This window comes from Oikopleura dioica, chromosome XSR, assembly GCF_907165135.1.
Source record: "Oikopleura dioica chromosome XSR, OKI2018_I68_1.0, whole genome shotgun sequence".
NCBI lineage: Eukaryota > Metazoa > Chordata > Appendicularia > Copelata > Oikopleuridae > Oikopleura > Oikopleura dioica.
In genome coordinates, this window is record NC_137294.1 from 3,809,369 (window position 1) to 3,831,644 (window position 22,276).

Below are 22,276 nucleotides of genomic sequence, written 5' to 3' on the forward strand. Positions count from 1 at the left end.
GTTAGCTTCACAAATAAAATAACTGATAATCTTAAGTTCGGCAGTGATATATATTCAATACAAGAGAAATTAACATCAGTTTTCTTTGTAAACCTTTAAAAACGCCTTTACAACCGATGGGTGAGTAAGCGCATGAAAAAAGCGATGGTCTTCTTTAATTTCATCGACATTTACACAGCCTTCTTTTTCGCTTCTTTGGATAAGTTTAGCCAGATGCTTGATGTCTCCGAGTTCTTCGTTTTTTTCGACGATCGGCACTCTTAAAACGTCGATGAAAACTATTGGGATCGTTTCGTTTACGGGAAAAGCCGTGCTTCGGAGCAGACTTTTGTGATGATCCGGGTTGCCACCTCGCTCTCGGACGCGTCACTATCGTGTGAAGACGACGCTGGACAAGCAGACTGAACAGTTGATTGGAGAATTGTCTCGGTTTAGTTTAGTAACGCACCCAAATATTAACGCTTATCGCTTCGGTAAGGCTGATAACAGAGTGCCACCAACCAGGTGGAACCACCAGCATATCCCCTGGTACCAGTTCAAACGTCAACGCATCATTTACATCGCTAAGATTGATATTTCTACCCCAGACGGTGCTTGCCTCATACGGGCATCTTGTAGATTTTATTCCAGAGCTTTGAGGGGGAGCGAGAGTCCATTCTTTCTTCCCATAAATTTGGCAAACCACGTTGAAGCCATGCGAGTCTTGATGGAGTTTGGTGCCGGCTCCTCGAGAGCCCCACCAAAGACAGGAGTCACCGCCAGTATCTTTCAGTCCAAGTTCTTCCCAAGGTGGGATCTTATCGATCAGATCCTCGTTGTGGCTCATCCTGTGATAGGCCACGTAGAAATGTTCGCAATCTTGCAAATTTGCTACGTCGACGTCCATCGGCTTACAAATCTGTTCATCGTTGAGTTCTTGTTGGTTTTCTGCTGTTCGAGCTTCCACTGGACTCTTCAGAATGGACCGCAACTTTCCTGGAGTCCATTTCAAACATTCCCAGTGCGATGGAACCGCGGTTACATAGGGTTTTTCACGATATTTTATTGCCGACTCGGAACTATTCATTTTATCTTAATTTGATGTTCAAAAGTTCGATTGAATACGGAACGATCATTGCAGGAAAATGACTCAGAAAAAGGAAAGAGACGAATATAGAAGAAAAGGGAAGAAAGTTACTTATTCAAGGCGGGACTTGCTGGCGACTGCGGCATCTAAAATCAAAGTTCCTTTTCCTTCGAAAAGGGCTACCTTTACCTTAAGATATCTGTTCTGGCCAGCTATGATTGAGGTATTTGGTCGCAGGTAGGGGTTAACAGCAGGACTGGATGGACATTTTGCGCGCGGTGTTGTAGGATTGTATGCAGTCGGCATTGGCATTTCAGACGGGTTGAAGATGCTTTTGTGACTGTTCATAATTGAGATTCGTCCACGCTATAATAATTTTAAGGTCGAACTTATTCAAACACTCAAGTACCCCGTCTCCTTCGTTGGCTGAGCCATAGCTGGTCGGTTTTCGACTTTCAGCCCAGTTGCCCAAGAGTTGTTGACTTGCAGCGTCTCTTTGCCGTCGTTCGTCTTCTTCTCTCGACACTTTTTTGAGCTCATTGAAAAGACGATGTTTTTCTTCACGAAGCTTTTCTAACTTCTTTTCCATTTCGTCGAGCTCAAATGTGACGTCTTGCAAGGATTGCGCTTGGTTGAGCATACGCTGTTTTTTCTCTTCTAGTTTTCGCTGCTTTTCCTTTTCTTTTTCTTCAGCTTGCTCCTCGAGCTAAAACCGAGATATCTATAAAATATATGTGAGATATTCATACCTTTCTTTTTCGCATAATTTGCTGTGCGAGACATCGGAGAATGGTGTCATCCTTCCAAAGATCAGGAATTTTGTGAACAGCGCCCGGCATAGATCCCAACCAATTATCTTATACAATTGCTTTAGTCGATTGAAGTTGTTAAGAGAAGAAATGAAGACAGTCTTGGTATTTATTAGATGGCATTTGAAAAAGGATGATTGATATCAATATAACAGAAAGTATTTAGTGCAGCTTTACAGAATATGATGATAATAAAGACAAAATTATTGGAACTGTGAAGATATTTCATCAAGCGATTTTCCTCGTGTTTCGGGTAAAAAGATAAACTCGAAAATGGCAACAATTGCGGTCAAGATTGCGAATAGCCAGTAAGTCCAATCCTGGCCCAGCTCGGCGAACATTTGCTGGAGAAAGAAGGTCAAAAGAAACGATGCGCCCCAGTTAACAGTTCCACATAGTTAGGGTTTCTCACGGGAAAATGGTAGTTATCACTTTTTTCTTACAATTTCACTGTAGGCATAATTTGACCCGCTGATTCCAAAAATACAAAAATCAGAGGCGCTGGTCAAGGTTTTGGTGGTGCGGCGCGCGCTGTCTTGGCGCATTTGGTGCAAGGGTGATTTTTCAGTGAAAATTTCCCAAAATAGTTTTCTATAGGTTTTTGAACATGGTGAGCCCGAAAGTAATAGTTATTTTGGCTAAATAAGAGTTATTATTAAACATCAGTATCTTACAACATATGCGACTCTGATTTCTCTGGAAAAAATAAGAATAGTCTGCTTTGACTTCTTTGTTAAATCTCTGGAGAAGTTTGGATTCCTTCTCCCGAAGGAATACGCTCTTTTACTTTTGTTAATCTTGACCCTTGTTGCAAACCGATGTTCAGAAACTAATTGACAATTAGCTTTTTTCGGAATTTTCGATGGTAAGTCACATTATTTACAATGAAATTATCATATTTGAATCGAAAATCCCCCAATTATTGCATCGAACCACTTTATTTCGTCACCTTCCACAGAAAGGTTCGGACTGCTCTCCGGGGGAGTGAGTAAATATGCGCGTTTTCAGCCCAGGCGGTGACCCCGTGCGCGACTCCAGCGCCCGCGCAACGCCAGAAAGTTCTAGTTAAATGCAGATTTCCGGGTGTCCTACCAGATCCTGCTATTCCAAAATTTGAGAGGTGATTACTAAGTGCCTAAAGTTTATCATATTCGAAAATGAAGAGTGTGCTAAAGTGTGATCAGTGTTTGGGAGGCAATTTTCCAAAAAAATTCCCCCATTTTCGCCTTTTTTTAACATTAACTTAAATTATAATTCTTAATTATTAATGTACACCTTCGATTTGGTACTATCTGTGAGTTTCATGAAAAAAATATAGACAATTAGTGAAGATAAAAATCGCGGTGAGAAGGCGTTCCGAGCCCCGCGCGCTCCCGTGAAAAACCCTACACATAGTGATGAGCAAGTCCCCTTTGCTCTGTTGTCGAAGAACTCGCCGATCAACAGCCACGGAACAGGACCTAACGTAAAAATCAGGCTAAATATAGAGTGAAAACGTTTACCTTCTCCAAGAGCAAAGGATAAACTAAACAAGACAATTGAAGTCAATCCGACGTATTCCATCCATGAGGGACCGACTCCTCTCATGTTGTAATTTTCATAAACTCCAAAAACTGTCAAGCAAACAATCATTCCTATAGCGGAGGTGAAGAGCCAAAATCGACGGCCGGCTTTATCCATCAAAGAGGACGAGATAACAGTCCCGATAACTTGAGATAGACCAAGCAAGATCGAGGCTAAGTTAGCGTCTGTCATTCCAGCAGCGGCAAAGATCGTTTCAGCGTAGAACAAAATGCAGTTGATTCCGCAAAGCTGCTGACCCGCATGAATGACTTGACAAAAAATGTATTTTTAAAATTTACAACTTTATCTACCGAGCATGATAAACAGAGGAGTTCGCAGATGTCTCGTTGATAGAATTTCTCGGATCGATGCATTCCCGTGTTGAGTCTGGAGCAGAACGGACTCTTCGATCTCCTCTATCTCCTTTGCAATGAGCGGACTGGATAAATCTTGCGCCCGAAGATACGCTAAATTTCGGCGCGCAGATATTCTGTCTTTGCGCATAAGGAGCCATCTAGGAGAGCTTGGCACCATTATGAACACGAGAACAGCGCCGACTGCTGTAAAACTGAGCGAGTAAAGCGCCGCATGCTGCCAAACAAGCCATCGTCCTGCCAAATAGCCGAGCAAAATTCCAACAGTGACTATTGAAGGAGAATAGCTTAAAAAAACTAACTTGACAACGGCTCACCCATGAATTGGAATCCGGCACCGAAAAGTCCTCGCACATCAGGAGTAGATACTTCTCCAATGTAAGTAGGACACGCAATACTCATAACACCACAGGCGATACCGGTCTTGAGGCGACCGACAATGGCCGTCTCCATCGACGAAATATCCATGCAAAGAAGCATCCACCCAATGGCGAACAGTGAGCAGCCTACAAGCATGATGCACTTTCGTCCAAACTTCTCACAGGCTGAAAAGTAGTCACTGGAGCTTATAAAAATGGTATAAGACTTACCTGGACCAGCAGCTAGTGAGCCTACGGCAGCACCGATAGTGATAATACTTCCAAACCATGAAATTTGACTAGGCGTACTTGTTATGTGAGGATCCTTTTGAATTGATGGAATTGCGCCAGATGAATAACTCAGCGTTAAACCGATTATTATGGGGCACATATAAGACGCCAGGATCACTTTCTAATTATTTTAAAATTATTTACACCCTCTGAAGGTTTTCTTACGTAAATATTCGTCTTTCTTGTTGGAGCACCATGCGAAGAGAGTACATCATCTGCTGGATTCTCATTATCAACAAGAATCTCTTGATCGCCCATGCTTTTTTAATTTGGCCCGTTTGTGATCGATTTTGTCGTTACCCCATCAAAAGCACGAATTTGCGAAAAACAATCATTTTTTCAGAATCGCAAATACTGGAGCAAACGCTTCATAATTATCGAATTCTCTACAATATTGAAATAAATACAAATTTTATAGCGAAAATACTTGTGATAAAACGAATTCTAATTGATAACTGGAATGCTCAGAGTTTTTGGCGTAAGTGCAAATAGGTTTGTAAGGTAGAAATGGCAAGTGAACATTGGGAGCGAGGATAAATCTCAGTACGTTGTTTTGCATAAGAAACTGTCGTGGTAAGGCGCTACTGTAATAAAAAGTGTTTGCTACTGGCAATGTTTCGAAGTGAAAACACATTATCATATTTAACTAAAAATTCGACTCAAGGATATCTTCTTTCTTCTGATGGAGTTCCATCAGTGAGACTAAATAAAATAATACATGCTATAGAAGAATTAACACACTTTCGGCGCATTTTTTGCAAATAGGGCAGTGGAGAAAGAGATATCTGTTATTTATTTTTTTAAGTTGGTACAGCTGTGCAAGAGAATAAAGGGTGAACAGAGGTGACGGTGAAAGTGTGAGATATTGTTGGCTTGGGTTTATTTACAAGGCTGTGTGGAATTTCTTATTGAGTAGGTGAATGAGCAGATTCACGTTGACTTTCGCTTTCTCGTCCAGCTTGATGACAGACACATTCTCATACTGCTTTTGCAAGAGGTCTTGCAAGATGAGCGTTGTTGTGAAGACGCTGACGCCAAGGTAAAAGGCTTCGATAGACCACTGTCCATTGACCAACAAAGGTTTGATAATGAACTAAAAAGATTTCTTTCAGTTCAAGATGATCTAATAAATATTACCTTGAGATGCTTCGTGTTCTTAACTTCATCCCCGTCTAGACTTAGTAGGATGCCCTTCTTGATAAGCTGTTCCGCGCTATATTTGATCTCCTTCTTTTCTTTTCTCGACTTCAAGCGGAACGAGGCGCCCTTGGCTGGTTTCGACTTTGCCTGCTTGTCGTCGACCGACTGTTTGGCCAAGCAATCGGCAATGTAACGCTCGTAATATTCACGCTGTTCTTCGTAGTACTTGCGCTTGTTTATCAGTCTTGCTCGGGTGAGACGGAGCTGTTCGATTTCGCTCTTGCGTGCTCTTCTGAGGCGGTGTTTTTCACGGATGTCTTCGCAAATCAGCTTCACCAGATCGTCTTCCGACTCGAGAATTCCATTCGCGATGAGGGTCTTGACGTTGGCCTTGATAGTCTCACGGTCGTTCATCAAGTTTGATTGCGTGTCTGTGGAGTACTTTTTCATTGTTTCAAATGGAACAACCTCGTTTAAATACTCTCGCAGATTCCTAGAGGATTGATACTCGATCGCCGTACAGAGGAGGCGTTTTGTCTCATTGAGAAGTTTGCGCATTTCCATGGCAAGCGCGTCCTCGTCACTCTGGTCGATATTCACGGACAAACTGAGATGAATATGATAGGAGAGAGCATCCGAGTCGTTTATATTTCTAAATTCGCTTCCAAGAAGCACCTCTGGCTCTGGTATCTCCTTCATTCCAGCAAGCAGATCGTGGAGAGGATCATCTTGATTCGAAGTAATTGATTCCGAAAATTGTAGGAGAAGTTTGTGCGTCTCAAGAAGGTCTTTTATTGTCAGCGTTATTTTCGGTTTTTCGATTTCAACAACATCAGAGTATTTGGACATTTGAAAAACCTCTTCCGGCTCCGCGACGTTGATAACTGCCTTGAAAAAAGTTCGGAAACGCTTCGAATTTAGAGCTGTCGCTTTTCTTATCGTCTCGTGCTCCGCTGTCTTCGGCGGCAAGGAGCCGTCAGCGATGTCTTTGCCTGTGGTATAGGATGCGGAATGCTGCAAAAAGCGGGCAATCTGACCGAGCTTCTTCCTCGTCTTTTGGTCAAGAGCTGTTCCGGCAGGAAGATCAATAACGTCAAAGGCTTCTGGCGCGCAAATCGCTGGATTTAAAAACCGATAGTAGATTAGGTTTCCTACGGAAACAAGAAGCAGTTCTTCCGATGCATCAGGGAATTTATTTGCAAGAGCTTTATACATCACCTTCGCTTGGTATCGAAGTCCGTAAGGAAGACTTTTTACTGAGGCAGTTATTGAAGACATGAACCCATCAACAAGTGATGTCAATTTCGTGATGTTTTCTTCGAAAATTTCCACAACTTCTGGTACAGCCGCTGCTTTGTCTTCAGTTATTTCCGCGTCAAGTCCAACGAGTACGCCGTTTTCTGTTTCTTTACGCTGAGCCCATTTTTTGTACGTTTCAACTATGCTCCACTCAAGATTCAACTCATCACAGCGCGAGATGATCTCTTTAACACGCTCGCCGAGAATGTCGCGAAGGGATTCCCTGTTTCCATAATTACTTCCGACTTTCATGCCGATTCCACGGTAAAAGTTGACGATCAATTTCACTGCCAGAACCCCGTTTGTCATAAGGTCTTTGGGTGTAGACACCTTCTGAGAGATTTCTTCCTCAAGGGCAGACCGGAAAAGTTTGAGCAAAAGGTACTGCTCTCGCTTTTGCTGGGCGTAGTCGTAAGTGGCGAACACTGAAAGCTTTTTTTTAAATCAAGATCTCTACAAGAAGCACAATTTTCATGACTATCGAATTCCGGGACTTACCAATATTTTGAACGAAGTTGTTAGACTTGACCATTGGCAAGCAAAAGAGCAGTTTGGAGAAGTAAATTGGCTCTGTCTGCAAAAGTGCGAACAATCTTTCATAAGAGTCCACTAATTGCTGCGTTTCTTTGGTGAGTCGCCCCAGGTTAACGGTTGAATTTTCACGGTTTCCAAGAGAAGATGATGATGTTTTCTGCTTGCGGATTTTCTTTAGGTGGTTACTCGCATCATTAAGTGAGATTCTGTTCTTTACTAAAAGTCCAATCTTCACATCCATTTGGTCAAGCTTATCGTCCAAGTCGTCGTTCTCTCGCACTCTGTTAATGATCTCTTTCTTCAACTGGCAAATTTCTTCTTCCTCGCTCAAATCAAGATCTGTGTGCTCGAGCAAGTGAACAAAATGTCGAACCGCTCGTAGAGTTGCTGTTCCTTTTGAAACACCTTTATAATCATTGCGCAGGTGACAGCTTCTCCACCAAGATTGAATTCGAATTATTACATCTTCTTGCTCTCTCAAATACTTCAACCTTCGAATGTAGCGCAGACGCTCTTTTAGCATTCTGAAGTTGCTTTGCAGTAGCAACACGCTGTCAATATTAGCTTCCCAATGCTTTTTCTTCTCCCGCATTTCTTTTCTTACTTTCCAACCTCTATAATACGACTGGAGGACGATTACAGGGCGCTCTTGTTCTTTCAGGTAATTCAGTCGGCTTTGAAAAGCTCGTTTTTGTAGAAACATTCGGATTGCCGATTGAATCGTTATTACAGCTGGAGTATTACGCTGCCAGGCTTCCATCTTGATGAGAGCAGCAGTGACATCCTCTACGACCCCCTTGATCTCCACCGAGGTGAGCATTTTCTGTTCCGAGTTATAATCATACGAATCAGGAGCTTCCCAGTAAGCCTAAGAAGCGTTATTATCATTTTTAATGATATAATTTTATACCTCAAGATTTTGGGTGTCGAAGAAGAAGAATGAGCCATTGATTATTTCTACTATCCAATCAGTTTCGATGCTTCCAGCAAGACTACTATCTTTCTTCACTTTTGCGTCGACAAGTGCTTCGTAATATGCCTGGACACTGTCTGGGAATATCTGATACTCGAGTACATCCGTAAGAAGCATCTCTTCGAAGCGTTCTTCACAATCCTCCTCATCGAGAAGCAGATTGATTGCCATCACTGCGGAGCATCTTTTCTTCATAAATTCGAACTGTTTCTTAGTCTCATACACGGCCTCTTTGATGTCATCGTATCCAAGTTCTATTGTAAAGAATTTAGAATTAACATAAACGAGCGAGATTTACCTTCGTAGCATTCAAGGTGGGACTGTAGAATAGAAGCGTATCTTGATTTATGCGATTCTTCTAGGTCACTATTTATTTCTAAATAGGGATCCTGAAGAGCTTCAAAAATATGAGCCGCTTCGCCATCTGCTACAACTTCGTTGACTGTCTGTACTGCTTCGAGACGCTTTTCAGAAAGTAGTTGTTGGGCACTTGCTGCCTCTTCTTCCTGAGTAAGATAGGTGAGCACAACGAGAGCAAATTATCTCCGTTTACCTTGATTGCTGCGTTAATTTTGAAAATTTCTTCTTGAACTTCGCTGTGCGTCAGGCGAGTTTGGTAAACATCATCATTGTCAAAGCTGGCGAAGCTTGAATTTGGATCGAGGGCTGCTTTTTCTAGTGACTCGGCCGAATGAGATTCGGCTTTGATATTTTTGAAGTGTTTCATCTCGCATGAATATTTTTCGATGTTATCTTCACTGACACCTTCGATTCGCGCATCTGGATTCAAAAGTGCTTCTTTCAAATCATCGAAATTATCCTGTTATTTGGCTCAGAAAATAAAAAATCAAATTTGAAGCATATCGATAAAATGTCGTTATCTTTTAGCCATTCCTCATCGAGAGCTTGATTGATTCTCAAAATGGCAGCATGATGAAGAGCCTCGTCTTCAGAGATCTCTGCAGCGAGAATGCCGCCTATTTTAGCGAAAGAAGGGAGCTTTATTCCGTAACCATCGAGGGCCACTTGCATGGCTGAAAGTTCTTCTTCTGTAAATTTCAGGATTCCTTCAAGATCGTCCATTTTCGGCGCTTTGCCTAATTTCGAGAGGTGCATCGCCAGCGCGTGAATACAGTAGATCAATCTCGGCAGATTCTTTTTGTCGTAAATGTCAGTAGTTTCCGGATAGAAGGAACTCGGCAGAGAGACCTAGATAAAATTTAAGACATCAGTTTTCTACTAAAACTCACCTTTGTCATCGCATCTCGGAAAATGTTGATGTTGTCTGTGTGCCGAAAGTGGAGGCCCTTCGTTTCGTAGTGCTCGTGATTCTCGTCGAAGATCCGGCTGCTAATAGATGGGGCGATCGCTTTGCCTAGTTTTGCTATAACAATGCCGTTGGCAAGGCTTTCTTCCATTCCATCGGTAACTGCAGGAAGCTTTGTCTGACTCATCGCCTCAATCCACCGTTTCGCTTCTTCCAGCCGGCAGAGATAATTGTAAACGATCTAAAATGTAAAAAAAACTCCTAGTGAACTAATCTCACCGATTTTTCTCGCTCGTTGTCCATGTCCTCGCCAGTCGGACGTTCGGAAACATTTGTCCACACGTGGATTTCATCCGTCGACGGGGTACAACTAATGGCGGAAATCCGCTGCAGCTCAGCGCTTTCCATCTCCGCCATGTTACGAGTCTGCCACTTCTAATTTTCTGTCTCTCGAATTTCGGTCTCTCTTTCGCTCCCGATCTTTTCGATAATCAGCTCTCAGCCTGAAAGTAAAAGTATGTAAGAATTTATCGGCCGCGTGTGAAGAGGAGAAAAGTGGGACACGGAAGTTTTTGTATAATTGACAGGGTGATTCAACCCTCATTTCCCTCTAGGCGCGATGAATTCGCAGCTACAAGAGCTTATCTCTACTCTAAAGTTATTCAACAGATATCGCCTTCTGAGTGGTGGAAGTCGAGACGCAAAATAGATGCCCAATAAGACTAATCGGGCAAAATAAAAAAAACGGTTTCTTTGACCCAAAAATCAGATTACAACGGCCAAGCGAATTTCGCCTGAAGGTGCGACTCCTTAACAAATTTGGATGTTCGATCTTGGTAGTACCAAGTTGGTACTGCTACTTAGAGACTTTCGCAACCCCATAAATTTAGTAATGAGCTTGTAATAATAATATTTATTTGCATTGTTTTCTAAGCTTTAATCGCGCAATAGATAGGTATAGGAATATCTCTAGTGAAAAATTGTTTTATCGAAGTGGTGAACTTGGCGAGGACAAGAATAAATTGGAGAAAAATCCGCCATGGCCATACTCTCTCGTCTGCGTAGACTGAAGCGCCCGGTCGGAAGCGGGTATTTATGGAGCGAGAGTGGCGGTTGTTGCCCCCGCTCAAAATCGATGCATAATAACAATGGGCAGTTGCCGAAGCTAGTAGTACATGAACTTCTCCGAGTTTTGGTAGACACCACTGAGAGACTACATGGACTGATTCCAATAGACTATGGCCCATAGATGACGGGTCATTTACATCAATTTGGAGACGACAAGATAATAAGTCAAATTCATAAAAAACATCCATGATAAAGAATCTGTCTGGATTTCATCACAAACATTAATGAAACGGAAAATTATTAATGCTATTTAGGAATTGCGATGATTCAAATGCTGAAGGATTAGTTGCAATTGCGTGTTTTACTTTAGGGCAGTTTAAAAGGATGACTTTAAAATTGCACGATGACTCAAAAGAAATAGTAGAGCAAATCGAATTGACTACGAAAATAATCAGTTTATTTCCTAGTAGATGACATATTTGATGGCAGTTTTATAGTCATTTAAACTTGCGGACTAACTCCAATAGTTTAGTCCAAATTGTCTAAAGCAAGGGCATTCTGGCTCCATTCATCTTGATGCTGCGTTTGGAGATCTAATAGATCATTGTGAAAGTCGGCTTGTGAGATTTATCGTTACCCGATAATTTCGTTTTCAGTACTTGGATCCCTCTTGCGACGATTGTCTCCGGCCTCATAAACCCAAAGCTCTCAATGTTGAAGAAAAACTTCGTCGGTACACCAGTCGGGTCTAATGGCGCCTGATGCATGTCGTCTTCCAATTCGGAATAGATTGACTTTGGCCATTCCTCTTAAATTACAGACATTACTTAGAGGGTTTAGGCAAAACTAGTCACCTGGTTTGGGATAAGTCGTATGACGAAGAGCATTGTCCGGATCGTACTCGAACTGGATCACGCACGGTTGCCATTTTGCGTGCTCCTTAGCAAAACCTTTTCTCGCTTCCGATAGAATTGACAATGCATATCAAATATCATTTATCAAACGAGAAAGAAAGCGTCTTGAAAGTATCACCGACTATGTTTGCAGAAAAAGATATTGTCAACTCTTAACGTGAGCGGTAAGTTTCAATGTTTGACCCTTTCGAAGTTTGACGATCAAAATTTGATTGCTATCACGATTATAGTCGTCGTCACTTTTCCCCAAGGCTGGTTGAACTAAAGCACATTTGAGAATATTGAAAATCACTTAACAAATAGTTACCTGCTGGGTTTCCAGACATAAGATCAGCAGTCGTTACTGTACGAGTCGCTTCCGTTTCGCATGTGACATCAAGGGTAAATTCTACCGTGCAATCGTTGCAAAAATTATCACAGCTGCAGTCCCGAATATATTGCATCTGAGAGGGATTGAGCAATAGTACTCGTTTTTTTGGTACCTTTTCGACGACTTCCTCGCAGTGAAGTGGTATCAACGCTAGTCTGTGGGCGATGAACTCATCAATCAGCACAGTAGTATTCTCTTCAATTCGAATCCAGTCAATAGCGAGCACGGGCACTTCCGAGAGCCAGACGCGTCGCAGGGCGTTCGCTACGGAAAGATCAGTGTTTTCGATTGAAAATTTGCAGTTCTCATCCTTGATTTCCTCGATTCGCACGATCGGTTGATTCGCGTACGGCATTCTATGAGACAAACAACTAACATATGAAAAATGATGAAAAAATTAGAAAAAATAACGATTATAGAGCAGAAATAAATAAAAGTACTCAGAAAATGAATAGACGGGACGAACTAGATTGAAAAATTGCTCCAGAGAGATTCGTCGGATTGCTTGTCCTGGATGAAGATACTTTTGTTCTCTTTCTTCTTTTGTTTTCGAAGGGCTCGGTTGTTTTGTGTGTCTGCAGAAAGGAGAAGATAACCACAGTAAAAGGGAATCATCTGAACGGACGAAATAAAGACCTGTCTAAATACAGGTACGTACAATGAGAATAATTCCGCTAGCAATAGATCCGACACCATTGACGCTTTTGTTGTCATCAGAGATATACATGTTGACTCCTTGAAGAATCATCAAAATAGACGTAGCAAAAATTGCCGTGTACTGTAGTCCGGAGCAGTAAAGCATTCGAAATCGAATCTTCTTAAGCTTCTGCGCTTGTGACTCTTTGACTTCGAGGACAACCTATGAATATTTGTTTCCCATGCATGAGCTTAAAATTTACCGGGAACCCGTTTTTTGGACTAACTCTCTTTCCTCCGAAAGCGCTTTTTCTTCCTGGTGATCTAGGAAATAATTATTGCTTTAGCTTCGTTTTGACAAAAACAAGCTTACACTGAAAGTTGTGCGCCACTTTGAAGGAAGGTAGATTTCGATCTCTGTCCTGGCTCATTCGTGAACACCAGGTTTCCCAAATTCGTGTTTGACTTTTGGGCTCGCTTCTCGCTCTCTTCTAATGTTGCTTTGAAACCTGCTAGTGCTTTGCCCGATCGGATAGAAATGTTTGAATTGCGAGAGCTAAGCGGTCTGGTTTGTAAGCCATAAGACGGTCTTGCTTTGCGAAGCTCAGAAAACTTGTCTGTTGGAAAAAAAAGATAATCTAAAGTACTAAATCTACAGTTACAGTAAGTGCGCAGTTTCTGTTCTTTCCTGGGTTGTCATCAGGTGCTGAAATCTCGATTCTCATCGCCTGCTTATACAAAAGAATACGCTGCCTTTACATGACCTGCCAGTTTTTTAATGAAAACTAACTATCTAGAAAATCGTGTTGCACTTGTTTTATTTATTGTTTGTTATCATGAAAAAGGCGCGAATGGGTTAACTAGTACAGTGTAGTTGGGCGAAGTCGGTGAACAGGAAAAAGATCTGGGAATCATGATCAGTTTGGGAAATTGGGAAGTTTTATTAATTATGTGAGTCGAAAAAAAGAAAGAGACTTTGATTGTGTTTTTTATTGAAGAAAATATTTCGGGGGCATTTGTTGGGAAAGATTTTAGGTACAGAATAGAAAGTGTTGAGGTCAATCAGAAAAAGAAGACGCTTAGGCACGGCTTTAGAGATAAGATGAGTAGGAACTAGGAAGTACTGATGGCAGAGTAAATACAATGTTTGAGAGAGCGCACATGATCCGATAGCTCGGCTGTCAAATCGACAGCGGTCTGGAGCTCGTTCGTTGCCGGCCAGAACTGGGCTGCTTTGTCGACTTGTAAAAGTGCAGTTGTAGACGACTCCGCAAGCTGATTAGAGAGCGAAACCAACTTCGTAACTCGATCTTCTTGTCCCTGCGATTCGAGTACTTTCGAAGTAGCATCTCCTTGAAAACAATCAATACCGTAGCAAATATCAAAACTTACCGAGGAAGACAAGCTCAGAAGCAGACTTGTAAATCTTTTTTGAAATCGTTTGCAAGCTCTTTGGTGGACTATCTTTAGCCGATTCGATGAACTTGTCCATGTTCTGCTGAAGAGATTCCTGGGAAGATTTGAATTGAAGATAGAAATTCATCAATCTTTCGCGAGATGGAGACTTTTCGTTTTGAGCTTGTAGCCATTTTAGTAATTTTTTCGTAATTTCAAAATGATACCTGGAAGTTCTTTATAGCTTGATAGTCGATTGTAACGAGGAGATTTTATTTCGTTGCGCAACGAAGGCGTCGGACGCACATTGTCGAGCTAGGAATTCGAAGCTCAAAAACTAGAATTTCATTTACTTGGATGTAATCGTAGTCATCTTGGTCGTGGTCAAAAGATTCGTTTTGCGTCTCTTCAATGTTTCGCGAAAGAGCTCTTGGAGCAATAGGCAGCGGACGATCCCTTGGATCTTCAATTTCTTTCAAAAATGTTTAAATTTCAACTAGATATTGACTTACCTATCGATTTCGTTTTAAGACTTGATGACAATAAAGGCGTCGAGTTTTTTCGTCGGAAAAATGTCTTGAAAATAAGCTTTATATTTCTGGTCGAGAAATAAGAATAAGAACCTGTGCGTGTGTGTAAACATAGTTTGCCAGAGAGGCAAGATCGTCAGGCGCAGCTCGTGCAGTGATAACAAAAGAGTCGTAATCGTCGGGTATTCCTGTTTGAATATCACGCTTTGGGTCAGCAAGCGATTCGATTCTCCAACTGTTTTTTTCGAGCTTGAGGCGCATGTCGCCGAAGATCTTTGCGTCCTCTTCTACTGGTTGTAGAAGGTGGTTGATGTGTCGAACGCATCGTTGTTGGCCTGCCCCGGCTGCCGTTGCCATCGTCCGCCGGGTGAACTCGATCACATTCTCTAGCGATTTTTCCAGGGCAGTTGTTTTCATCTTTAATTGCTTTCAAAAACTGCGGAAAGGAAACAGCCTACCTTGAGATCCTCAGCTTGTCCATTCAACCGCTGGATGCATTTTTGGGAGCGCCATTCTGGGGATAAAAACTTCAACAGCGCAGTCACTTTTTCGTCCAAATTTATTTTCAATTTCAGAAGTTTATCCATTGCTTCTTCGTTTGTGTAAGTGAAAGGACTTCCAAAGACCTAAAATTAGTTTAAGAAAATAGTAAGGTTATTTAAAGACGACCTGTAAGGGAATGGATTCTGTGCTAGAGAAGGATGCGATCGAGCTTCTGCTAGCAGAGGAACGAACTTGCTCGACCGAGCTTTGCCGGGCCATACGAAGACTTGCGAGTGACTTTGGAAGTTCGTCGTAGTCATCTGTTTTTGATAAGTCGAGATTTGGTTTTGGAATGTCGTAATCGTCAATTACAGTTGATTGAGATTTTTTCGGTGCAATTGTTGGCAACTTGGTTGGTACATCGTAGATCCCGTCTACTTGCACGTTTGGCTGAATCGGATAAATATGCAAATTATTATTATTTCATACTTTTAATTCGTCGTAGTCATCGTCCTCGTTTGCAGCACTACCGTCGACTACGATGTTGTTATTATTATTCGTGGGCAGCTCGTCGTAGTCGTCGTTCTTTAGAGCTATTCCTTTCGTTGGTAGATCATAAACGCCATCGTCATTCTGTGGAGAAAATTTCTTTTTGAGTGGCAAAATCGTCACAAGTTCGTCGTAATCACCATTTGAGGGCAGATTCCTTCGAGGTAACGCATCATACGTATCTTCTTCGGGTTCGGGAGAGGAAATCACATTTGCATTTGCATTCGCACTTCGAGGCAAATCGTAGACACCCTCTTGGACGGAGGCTTCAGTTTCTTCGATTTCTTCTACGTAGTTTACCGGAACGAGCCCCGTCTAGCTCGGAAAATAAAAATAAATCAGTAAGGAGGACTCACCTTGTCTCGAAGGGAACATCTCCACCATCCTGGAGTATTGTCGACGTTTTTCTCTAAAATGACGAGAATATCATTCGCGTTGAAACTCAGCTCATCAGTGTCCTCAGCTTCAGTCGAAAACAATGCTCTTGCCTTCTTCACCATTTCGGCGAGCAGCTAACTCTACTATTTATGGGCGACGACGAGCAATTTTGAGTGTTCGCTCTAAATTTTAAATAAGAAGCCAGGCGCTTTTGGAGCAGATCAAACATCGCGAGCCGATGATTTTAACATCGAGTACGAGTCGAGATTTAGGTCATTTCTCGAAGATAACAGGGAACGAAAAGAAAAGGTGAATCAAAGATAATTTTACAGTTTGAAAAATAAACAAAGAAATTATGAACAAGGAACGAAAAGAATTAGGAATCACACTTGCGGTTGCATTCTTCGTCCGCGCATTTTTTCTTCTTTTTTTGCTTCATTTGCTTGGGTTTTCTCTCAAGCGGTGAGATTTCGTCGTCGGAGGAGTCCGATTCTGAGCTTGATTCGCCGAAGAGCTTTGGTTTGTGATAAATACAGCACACTTTGGTTGATTTGCGGCCGAGACCTTCATTATCCACCGTGTCCTCGGTAAACATCACGCGTCGCCGGGGCTGACTCTCTTCGACCTCAGGTAGCCGAGCTGTTATCACCACTCTTTCCGGCTGCGTTTCCCTTATTAATTGTATATGGAAAGATCCGATATTTCTTTTACCTTGCGGTTATTGTCATTGTTCTTGACCCATTGCTATCGTTTTTAGCTAAAGAGCCTCGTTTCTGCAAAGTCGCCATAACCGAAATCAAAAGATAAGTCTGAAGTAAAAGTTTTCACTCGGAAGGAGCTATTTTCCACTGAAGTGTTTTATATTCAGAAGGATTTAGGCCAGTCTTTGTAAAATTTGTGATGTCCTGAGCGGTAACCGCCCTGATTAAATTTCTCGTCTTTCCAACTTTTTACGGGCTATTAATCTCTTTTACTAAATGGCTAAAATTATTCGTAAATCGACTTTCTGCCTGAGTAATGCTCTGCCCGTTTCCTAGTCATCACACTGCTCCAATAACTATTCAAAAGCGGGTGCTCGGGCTCATCATGGCTTTCCAACAGATCGAATCGTTCGATCTCAAACAGCAATCGTTTTTCCAAGAAATCGAGAGTCTCCAAGTCAATAATCAGCTTGTCATACTTCAGTAGACTCTTTACATTAAGTCCTAGGCAGGTATTTATTTAAATGATAAAGACTCTCTATAACAGGTTGTACCTTCCACTGGAAAGAGGTTATAATATTTCTTTGAGCGAATCCAGTTCTCGAGAGGAATTGGATAATCATTATCCTTATTTAGCACCAAGTAGCTCAATTCAGGCTCCTAAAAGTTAAAAATGTAAACTAAAAGCGTGCTTTGAAAAAGTAGACACTGTACCTTTTTAGTATTTAATTTCTTTGAAATCGCTTCAATATTGTTTGTCAGACTACTAACGACAAGCAGATCCCCCTGAATAAATTTGAGAGTCAAGCAGGAAACGAGAGCTTTGATTCTGGTCGCCCGATCGATCATATGAAAGTTAGAGATGTATGGACGTCGAGGCTCATCTGTAAACGCTCCCCCTAAACATTCAACTAGTGTTAATTTGGAGCTGAGTGATAACCTCTAAAATAGGGGCCAGTTTTATCACGAACGCGTTCGTATCCATGGCCAGAGCCACCCCATGGCTTTGCCCAGCGTTTATGTCCAGTCTCCATTCGACTCTGCTCAAAGCTCATGTCAACCGTCTTATAAGTGTTCTGCCACTCCAGTGCCTCGTGAATAGCCTGCTGGTCCACCACTGCTGCCCAAATCTTTGGATGGAGCTGCGCTATCCCTTCTTGCTGAACCTCTCTGCTGATTTTGGTTTTTTGGGTTGTTTGTTGGGTTGTTTCTGGCAGTGGGGTATTTTGACCTGCATCGGTCTCGTCAATTTCCAGCGTTTCAAAAAGGTCTTCCACTGGACTCTTTGTTTCCAGAACAGTCACTCCATAAACAGAGACGGTTTCAGGAACATAAGCTGACTGAGATGAAAGACGGAGAAGCTCGTCCGATCGCTTAAGTTCAAGATCAACTTCTTTCTTTCCAGGACGCACTCCAGAGGCACTAGACCAGACAATCTTGGTACTAGCGAGTCGAGCCCGTATTCGTTTCGCCGATTTCAACATCTGAAAAATTCGATGTCAAACTTAAGTTTGAACAAACGTTCTTTCTTACATGTTGGAAGTAACAGCAGATTTACAATACAGGCAGACACAGAAATTGCAGGAGGATTTATAATTACAAAAGTCTAATTTTTGATTTTCAATTTCTCGGAATTGCGTGAGGATAATCGATCATGTTCGTCTTCGGGCTTTTCGTTCTCAATTCTGTTTGACACCCTTTTTCGGAGCGCGTTTGGGTTGTTCTCCACCGAAAAAGCTTGACATTAGCTCGGACATGTCTGGCACGTTTCCGCCTTTATTCATCGTCTTCATTTGCTCCTCCATTTCTTTCTTCAGTTCGGGATCCTTTTAATCGCAATTAAGTTATTTAAAAAGCAATAAAACGAACCTGCATGTCCATGAGTTTTGGCAACAGGAAAAGAACAACCATGGGCAAAATCATTATGAGAACCATAGGCGATTTGAGAGTGTCAAGAACATTGAATTGCTCTCGCTAGAAAGAAGATAAATTGTGAAATGACAGCGTAGAGTTCACCTTTTGGAACCACTGAGTCTGCTCAATTGGCTGTAAGTCCATAATGTTGATTGGATCGACTTCCTTGAGAGTGAGAATATTCAGTCTTCGGTAACGGATTTTCCCTTCATTAAATGTTTGAAGAAGCTCAACTAGGTACACTGACCTTGTGCGTTGATGTCAACTCTGACCGAGTGGTAAGTTAACTTTGGAGATGCGACTTTGAGAATATAACTTCCAGGCTTCACATTGTGAACGGCAAATTGCCCGTTACTTTGGACAAAGCCCTTGAAAGAATTGTCAAAATTGCTTTAGGGGGTTAAGCCAACCTTGTATCCATTATCTAGTTGTATTTCGACACCCGAGTAGGCTTCGGCATCCATGTGAGCATATTTGCTCGAGAGCTGCCCTTCGATAGTAACAGTCACTGCCGAATGAGCAAACGCGAAAAGGGAAAGGAGCAGCTTTCCGAGCATCAACTCTAAAATGCATTGAATGGCAACAGCTTTTCAGTGAGAACTTTGTCTGTCATTGACACAAGTGGTGAACTGGAGAGCGAGTTGGGACTTGGAAAAGAAAGGAAACAGAAGAAAAGCCACTTTCGCAATCAAAAGTATCAATAAATCGGGAAATGTCCGTATTACGCTCTTTTTCGTGAAGGGTTTGCGAGGTACGTTCGTTAAATTATAGTAATAAAAGTATTTTTAGAAAGAGGGGAATCAAGATAAGTGAATAGGTTCTAAGTGATTAAATGGGTGCTTGCAGAATGGACAGAGCCCGTTGCGCGAAAGCCAGTCTTTGGCACACACAGTGCAAATCATGTGCGTGCAAGCCAATTTGCAGCGTTTTCTGTCACCGATAGGTTCGTAGTCTAGTTCGCAGATCCTGCAAGAGGTCACACCAGCAGTCTCTAGCTTTTCTGAATCGTGTGTTTATAGAGAAGTAAGGCGTATAGAATATGTACCGATTTGATCTTTAAAACGATCGTTTTGGCGTAGCTCTTTCCGCAGCTTTGAAACATCTTTTTTGAGAAGGTTGTTTTCTTGAAGCAGGGCCGAGTAATTTGTCACCGATCCATTCTAGCGGTGATCTGTTAGAACTGACAAAAATAATAATGCATTTACCTGCTCGAAATCATTAGAGCGTTCAGCTTCGAGCTTCAGGTCGCGCAACTCAGTCGCCATTTGATTGATGCGAAACTTATTCGGCCGCTAATTGTAGCTTTAGTTCATGCACTCACTCTCAAAGGCACTTTACCGTTTTCAGGGCTGCTTCCAGCGCCAGATTCTCTTTGTATAGGTCCCTGAGCGCTTCTTTAAACTCATTAACGCGGTCAGCTTTTTTCCGGTATTTCATTTCATACTCATTGCGCTGATCCAAGTTTCTCCGTGTCTCTTGTTTATTCCGATCAATCTTAAACTTAAAAACAATGATTAGATGATGGTATCGTCTTTGGATGAACCTGGTGAAGCTGGTTCTGAAGATCATGGCACATCTTTTCAAAATCGGCTGAACGGCTTTTCTCGACATCATAACTTTGCTCGAGAGATTCATATTTTTCCCATAAATGTTCATTTTCTGCCCTGTGATTTTCAGCAGTCTTTTTGTAGCTCTCCAAATTGGAGATTTCTTTCGTCTGGCGTTGACACTTTAATCGCGCGTCCGCTAGCTCTTTCTCCGCTTTGTGCAGCTTCTCTTCCTTCTTCCGTGACTTGGAAAGAGCATCTTCTAACTCACTTATGCGGCGGTCCTTCTGTTCGATCTGTTTTGAAAGGGTATGGTCGGCCGTCGTTTGAATCTGCTTCTCCTTCGTCGTCACGCAGGTTTGGACGCTGCGTTCTTTCCGCGAAGTAGGGACTAAACGATATAGATTAAGATTCTTTCTGGAAACGGCTGCGTACTACTTGCGTCCGAGTCGCGTCTCTGCGTAGACTGCGCATAAGCCTCTAGGTCGTCCGCAGACTCGTTTCGCTTGCTGGCCCGGAGCTGATTGATGATCTGCTCCATGTTCTTAACATCTTGGGCCATGGTGTCCGATTTTAGGGTTATCCGATCTGTGCCGTTCATTTCCGTTTCCTTCTTCGGCACCTCTGAATTCGCCTTTTTGATCTTGCTCTTCGCTTTTGAACTTTTCGAGCTTTTCGACTCTTTCTTTTGCACACAATTGGAATGGTCATATTTGGACAGATTTTGTTTCAGAAAGTCTAGAATATCAGGAAATTGGTGGTTCTCTTCGTTGCTTATTGCTTTTGGCAGTTTTGTGATATTCCGCACATCATCGTAAGAGATTTCCATTTGCTCTCTCAACAAATCGGGGCGATTCATATGAATTTCAAGGTTGGACAGGATCAGCTTTACAGCTTCAAGTGAGCCGCCTTCAAAACTTGATGAAATTTCAATTTTGTCAAAAGCTACCTTTGGCAGCGTCGTTAAGAAGGTTGTAGGAACCATTTTTATAACAAATATGCTTCTGATAATTATTGAACATGTATCGAAGAAGCTCCGGATTGGCATACTTTGCACCTTGCTTCACGATACTCATGATACAACATTTTTTCGAGTCTGGTTCTTTGATCTTTCGAAGGATGCTTCAAATAAGATTGAGATGAATCTGTTTTCCGAAGGAAACCCTCTCCTGACTCAGAGTATAACGAACGATAAGCTCCAAGATAAGCTTGCTCCTGATATTGGCACAAAGAAGCAAAACCATGGGAGTGTCCGTCTTCCTGTAAACACCTTCAAGCGGATATTAACCTGTCGAAAGATGAAGTTTTACCATCTCTTGCCACCCAAACTCGCTCTTCGTATAATTTAAGTTTGCGCTGGAAAAGAATGTGAAGAATCTGCTGAATGTATTTTTCGTTAAATTCCCGGTCGAACACGCGGTCATCTCGCTTCGCTTTCAAGTTGAATCCTTGGACAAAGTGAGGACTGAAAAATGAAAGCTGCTGGATGAATGGTGGGAAGCGCTGGTGTCCTCGGAGTAGGGCGCCTTTTCGTGGATTTATCGAGTTAATTTTTTCTCGATAGATGTGATCAAAATGGATAGTTCCTTTCCTTGATGAAGAAAACAATTCACCAGCTCTGGTAAATCCCAGGGCATGACTTCGTGCATCAACAGCGTTCTTTGTTAGAGAGCGATTATGACGGCGAACCGCTGTGAATGGTTACCTTTTGACGATCTCGATTTTGCGACGAGGACACAGCAACTCGAAGCTTTCGTTTATGTGAACCAGTGGGAAGTCACTTTCCTAGAGTTTAAAAAGCGGCTGAGATCGCTCGAGAATGGACTTGAGAAAACTCTGACTGACAAACTCGACGATGCTCTGCCTGTCCCAGCGGAGGGGACACACATCGTAACCTTCGAATACGTGCGCGCAGAATTCTTCCTGCAAGTGCGAATATCTTATCGACGATTCATCGACTTGCTTTTTGATAGCGTCCGAGCAAAAAGGATACCAGTAACCGTTCACGAGAATTTCCGCCCTTTCTTCGAGCATTGTTCGGGCTTAAAAAGACTCGTTAAGGAGGAGTAACTTGTTTTTTTGTATTTATTCATGGTCGAAAAGGAAAACGCGGAAT

The 22,276-nt window shown here is 42.2% G+C and overlaps 11 protein-coding genes across 12 annotated transcripts; all 11 read right to left on the minus strand.

Moving 5' to 3' along the window:
• Position 1: 1 nt before the first annotated feature.
• Positions 2 to 1,103, minus strand: LOC145710009 (bifunctional peptidase and arginyl-hydroxylase JMJD5-like). Its single transcript, XM_081787690.1, has 3 exons — positions 449 to 1,103; positions 301 to 401; positions 2 to 259 (listed from the first exon to the last, which is right to left on the minus strand). Exons 1-3 carry the CDS (start codon positions 1,064 to 1,066, stop codon positions 76 to 78), a joined length of 903 nt encoding a protein of 300 aa, XP_081643816.1. The 5' UTR covers positions 1,067 to 1,103; the 3' UTR covers positions 2 to 75.
• On the minus strand, positions 1,081 to 1,969 carry LOC145710012 (uncharacterized). Its single transcript, XM_081787693.1, has 4 exons — positions 1,816 to 1,969; positions 1,476 to 1,772; positions 1,256 to 1,432; positions 1,081 to 1,212 (listed from the first exon to the last, which is right to left on the minus strand). The coding sequence occupies exons 1-4, from the start codon at positions 1,903 to 1,905 to the stop codon at positions 1,174 to 1,176; spliced, it is 603 nt and encodes a 200-aa protein (XP_081643819.1). The 5' UTR covers positions 1,906 to 1,969; the 3' UTR covers positions 1,081 to 1,173.
• On the minus strand, positions 1,967 to 4,844 carry LOC145710008 (facilitated trehalose transporter Tret1-like). Its single transcript, XM_081787689.1, has 7 exons — positions 4,628 to 4,844; positions 4,403 to 4,583; positions 4,130 to 4,357; positions 3,750 to 4,082; positions 3,378 to 3,707; positions 3,264 to 3,335; positions 1,967 to 2,266 (listed from the first exon to the last, which is right to left on the minus strand). Exons 1-7 carry the CDS (start codon positions 4,718 to 4,720, stop codon positions 2,079 to 2,081), a joined length of 1,425 nt encoding a protein of 474 aa, XP_081643815.1. The 5' UTR covers positions 4,721 to 4,844; the 3' UTR covers positions 1,967 to 2,078.
• Positions 4,845 to 5,237: 393 nt separating this feature from the next.
• Positions 5,238 to 9,135, minus strand: LOC145710007 (ras GTPase-activating-like protein IQGAP2). Its single transcript, XM_081787688.1, has 6 exons — positions 8,962 to 9,135; positions 8,707 to 8,914; positions 8,346 to 8,662; positions 7,400 to 8,303; positions 5,600 to 7,326; positions 5,238 to 5,555 (listed from the first exon to the last, which is right to left on the minus strand). Exons 1-6 carry the CDS (start codon positions 9,133 to 9,135, stop codon positions 5,346 to 5,348), a joined length of 3,540 nt encoding a protein of 1,179 aa, XP_081643814.1. The 3' UTR covers positions 5,238 to 5,345.
• Positions 9,136 to 9,209: 74 nt separating this feature from the next.
• LOC145710011 (ras GTPase-activating-like protein IQGAP3) lies at positions 9,210 to 10,207 on the minus strand. Its single transcript, XM_081787692.1, has 3 exons — positions 9,955 to 10,207; positions 9,659 to 9,916; positions 9,210 to 9,617 (listed from the first exon to the last, which is right to left on the minus strand). The coding sequence occupies exons 1-3, from the start codon at positions 10,090 to 10,092 to the stop codon at positions 9,210 to 9,212; spliced, it is 804 nt and encodes a 267-aa protein (XP_081643818.1). The 5' UTR covers positions 10,093 to 10,207.
• Positions 10,208 to 11,183: 976 nt separating this feature from the next.
• On the minus strand, positions 11,184 to 12,393 carry LOC145710010 (DNA-directed RNA polymerase II subunit RPB3-like). Its single transcript, XM_081787691.1, has 6 exons — positions 12,140 to 12,393; positions 11,965 to 12,100; positions 11,814 to 11,918; positions 11,598 to 11,702; positions 11,381 to 11,551; positions 11,184 to 11,336 (listed from the first exon to the last, which is right to left on the minus strand). The coding sequence occupies exons 1-6, from the start codon at positions 12,380 to 12,382 to the stop codon at positions 11,272 to 11,274; spliced, it is 825 nt and encodes a 274-aa protein (XP_081643817.1). The 5' UTR covers positions 12,383 to 12,393; the 3' UTR covers positions 11,184 to 11,271.
• A 59-nt stretch (positions 12,394 to 12,452) lies between these two features.
• On the minus strand, positions 12,453 to 13,388 carry LOC145708847 (uncharacterized). Its single transcript, XM_081786544.1, has 5 exons — positions 13,326 to 13,388; positions 13,037 to 13,266; positions 12,927 to 12,987; positions 12,686 to 12,886; positions 12,453 to 12,642 (listed from the first exon to the last, which is right to left on the minus strand). The coding sequence occupies exons 1-5, from the start codon at positions 13,386 to 13,388 to the stop codon at positions 12,493 to 12,495; spliced, it is 705 nt and encodes a 234-aa protein (XP_081642670.1). The 3' UTR covers positions 12,453 to 12,492.
• Positions 13,389 to 13,464: 76 nt separating this feature from the next.
• On the minus strand, positions 13,465 to 16,373 carry LOC145710336 (enhancer of filamentation 1-like). Its single transcript, XM_081788076.1, has 10 exons — positions 15,977 to 16,373; positions 15,561 to 15,935; positions 15,258 to 15,521; positions 15,047 to 15,214; positions 14,682 to 15,005; positions 14,571 to 14,634; positions 14,412 to 14,530; positions 14,286 to 14,373; positions 14,056 to 14,241; positions 13,465 to 14,015 (listed from the first exon to the last, which is right to left on the minus strand). Exons 1-10 carry the CDS (start codon positions 16,118 to 16,120, stop codon positions 13,777 to 13,779), a joined length of 1,971 nt encoding a protein of 656 aa, XP_081644202.1. The 5' UTR covers positions 16,121 to 16,373; the 3' UTR covers positions 13,465 to 13,776.
• Positions 16,374 to 16,530: 157 nt separating this feature from the next.
• Positions 16,531 to 18,185, minus strand: LOC145710337 (large ribosomal subunit protein uL4-like). Its single transcript, XM_081788077.1, has 6 exons — positions 17,640 to 18,185; positions 17,414 to 17,598; positions 17,254 to 17,359; positions 17,043 to 17,203; positions 16,710 to 16,955; positions 16,531 to 16,669 (listed from the first exon to the last, which is right to left on the minus strand). Exons 1-5 carry the CDS (start codon positions 18,181 to 18,183, stop codon positions 16,863 to 16,865), a joined length of 1,089 nt encoding a protein of 362 aa, XP_081644203.1. The 5' UTR covers positions 18,184 to 18,185; the 3' UTR covers positions 16,531 to 16,669; positions 16,710 to 16,862.
• A 24-nt stretch (positions 18,186 to 18,209) lies between these two features.
• On the minus strand, positions 18,210 to 19,195 carry LOC145710339 (ER membrane protein complex subunit 7 homolog). The gene is made up of 5 exons (XM_081788080.1): positions 19,024 to 19,195; positions 18,861 to 18,981; positions 18,716 to 18,819; positions 18,569 to 18,673; positions 18,210 to 18,525 (listed from the first exon to the last, which is right to left on the minus strand). Exons 1-5 carry the CDS (start codon positions 19,168 to 19,170, stop codon positions 18,379 to 18,381), a joined length of 624 nt encoding a protein of 207 aa, XP_081644206.1. The 5' UTR covers positions 19,171 to 19,195; the 3' UTR covers positions 18,210 to 18,378.
• Positions 19,196 to 19,200: 5 nt separating this feature from the next.
• LOC145710338 (uncharacterized) lies at positions 19,201 to 22,212 on the minus strand. 2 transcript variants are annotated; one of them, XM_081788079.1, is made up of 12 exons: positions 22,006 to 22,212; positions 21,866 to 21,945; positions 21,751 to 21,819; positions 21,471 to 21,685; positions 21,330 to 21,430; positions 21,110 to 21,269; positions 20,599 to 21,069; positions 20,157 to 20,551; positions 19,952 to 20,113; positions 19,819 to 19,905; positions 19,659 to 19,773; positions 19,201 to 19,613 (listed from the first exon to the last, which is right to left on the minus strand). In XM_081788079.1, the coding sequence occupies exons 1-12, from the start codon at positions 22,192 to 22,194 to the stop codon at positions 19,414 to 19,416; spliced, it is 2,244 nt and encodes a 747-aa protein (XP_081644205.1). In that variant the 5' UTR covers positions 22,195 to 22,212; the 3' UTR covers positions 19,201 to 19,413. The 2 variants fall into 2 exon arrangements, with proteins under 2 accessions (XP_081644205.1, XP_081644204.1); XM_081788078.1 differs by having other exon boundaries at positions 20,596 to 21,069.
• Between the last annotated feature and the right edge of the window lie 64 nt (positions 22,213 to 22,276).

Coding starts and splice junctions, on each gene's coding strand:
- LOC145710337 (XM_081788077.1), bottom strand. CDS start 18,183: ATGTTGAAATCGGCGAAACGAATACGGGCTCGACTCGCTAGTACCAAG. Junction 17,599..17,639: donor AACTGGCCCCTATTTTAGAG/GTTATCACTCAG, acceptor TTGAATGTTTAG/GGGGAGCGTTTACAGATGAG. Junction 16,956..17,042: donor TGAATAGTTATTGGAGCAGT/GTGATGACTAGG, acceptor AGAGATTAATAG/CCCGTAAAAAGTTGGAAAGA.
- LOC145708847 (XM_081786544.1), bottom strand. CDS start 13,388: ATGAGAATCGAGATTTCAGCACCTGATGACAACCCAGGAAAGAACAGA. Junction 12,887..12,926: donor GTCCAAAAAACGGGTTCCCG/GTAAATTTTAAG, acceptor AAATATTCATAG/GTTGTCCTCGAAGTCAAAGA. Junction 12,643..12,685: donor CTAGCGGAATTATTCTCATT/GTACGTACCTGT, acceptor TCGTCCGTTCAG/ATGATTCCCTTTTACTGTGG.
- LOC145710009 (XM_081787690.1), bottom strand. CDS start 1,066: ATGAATAGTTCCGAGTCGGCAATAAAATATCGTGAAAAACCCTATGTA. Junction 402..448: donor CGATAAGCGTTAATATTTGG/GTGCGTTACTAA, acceptor TCAACTGTTCAG/TCTGCTTGTCCAGCGTCGTC. Junction 260..300: donor TCCGAAGCACGGCTTTTCCC/GTAAACGAAACG, acceptor CGACGTTTTAAG/AGTGCCGATCGTCGAAAAAA.
- LOC145710010 (XM_081787691.1), bottom strand. CDS start 12,382: ATGCCGTACGCGAATCAACCGATCGTGCGAATCGAGGAAATCAAGGAT. Junction 12,101..12,139: donor GCGAGGAAGTCGTCGAAAAG/GTACCAAAAAAA, acceptor AATCCCTCTCAG/ATGCAATATATTCGGGACTG. Junction 11,919..11,964: donor TATGTCTGGAAACCCAGCAG/GTAACTATTTGT, acceptor AATGTGCTTTAG/TTCAACCAGCCTTGGGGAAA.
- LOC145710338 (XM_081788078.1), bottom strand. CDS start 22,194: ATGCTCGAAGAAAGGGCGGAAATTCTCGTGAACGGTTACTGGTATCCT. Junction 21,431..21,470: donor AGTTTGGGTGGCAAGAGATG/GTAAAACTTCAT, acceptor ATCCGCTTGAAG/GTGTTTACAGGAAGACGGAC. Junction 19,614..19,658: donor TCGTTTTAAAGATCAAATCG/GTACATATTCTA, acceptor CACACGATTCAG/AAAAGCTAGAGACTGCTGGT.
- LOC145710012 (XM_081787693.1), bottom strand. CDS start 1,905: ATGCCGGGCGCTGTTCACAAAATTCCTGATCTTTGGAAGGATGACACC. Junction 1,433..1,475: donor CAGCCAACGAAGGAGACGGG/GTACTTGAGTGT, acceptor AAATTATTATAG/CGTGGACGAATCTCAATTAT. Junction 1,213..1,255: donor GCCAGAACAGATATCTTAAG/GTAAAGGTAGCC, acceptor CTTTGATTTTAG/ATGCCGCAGTCGCCAGCAAG.
- LOC145710339 (XM_081788080.1), bottom strand. CDS start 19,170: ATGCTCGGAAAGCTGCTCCTTTCCCTTTTCGCGTTTGCTCATTCGGCA. Junction 18,820..18,860: donor AGTTGACATCAACGCACAAG/GTCAGTGTACCT, acceptor CATTTAATGAAG/GGAAAATCCGTTACCGAAGA. Junction 18,674..18,715: donor AGACTCAGTGGTTCCAAAAG/GTGAACTCTACG, acceptor TCTTCTTTCTAG/CGAGAGCAATTCAATGTTCT.
- LOC145710008 (XM_081787689.1), bottom strand. CDS start 4,720: ATGGGCGATCAAGAGATTCTTGTTGATAATGAGAATCCAGCAGATGAT. Junction 4,584..4,627: donor CAAGAAAGACGAATATTTAC/GTAAGAAAACCT, acceptor TAAAATAATTAG/AAAGTGATCCTGGCGTCTTA. Junction 4,083..4,129: donor TGCCGGATTCCAATTCATGG/GTGAGCCGTTGT, acceptor CTCCTTCAATAG/TCACTGTTGGAATTTTGCTC.
- LOC145710007 (XM_081787688.1), bottom strand. CDS start 9,135: ATGAAACACTTCAAAAATATCAAAGCCGAATCTCATTCGGCCGAGTCA. Junction 8,663..8,706: donor CCACCTTGAATGCTACGAAG/GTAAATCTCGCT, acceptor TCTTTACAATAG/AACTTGGATACGATGACATC. Junction 8,304..8,345: donor TCGACACCCAAAATCTTGAG/GTATAAAATTAT, acceptor AACGCTTCTTAG/GCTTACTGGGAAGCTCCTGA.
- LOC145710336 (XM_081788076.1), bottom strand. CDS start 16,120: ATGGTGAAGAAGGCAAGAGCATTGTTTTCGACTGAAGCTGAGGACACT. Junction 14,374..14,411: donor ATGACTACGATTACATCCAA/GTAAATGAAATT, acceptor TCGAATTCCTAG/CTCGACAATGTGCGTCCGAC. Junction 14,242..14,285: donor AAGCTATAAAGAACTTCCAG/GTATCATTTTGA, acceptor AATGGCTACAAG/CTCAAAACGAAAAGTCTCCA.
- LOC145710011 (XM_081787692.1), bottom strand. CDS start 10,092: ATGGCGGAGATGGAAAGCGCTGAGCTGCAGCGGATTTCCGCCATTAGT. Junction 9,917..9,954: donor ACAACGAGCGAGAAAAATCG/GTGAGATTAGTT, acceptor TTTACATTTTAG/ATCGTTTACAATTATCTCTG. Junction 9,618..9,658: donor TCCGAGATGCGATGACAAAG/GTGAGTTTTAGT, acceptor AATTTTATCTAG/GTCTCTCTGCCGAGTTCCTT.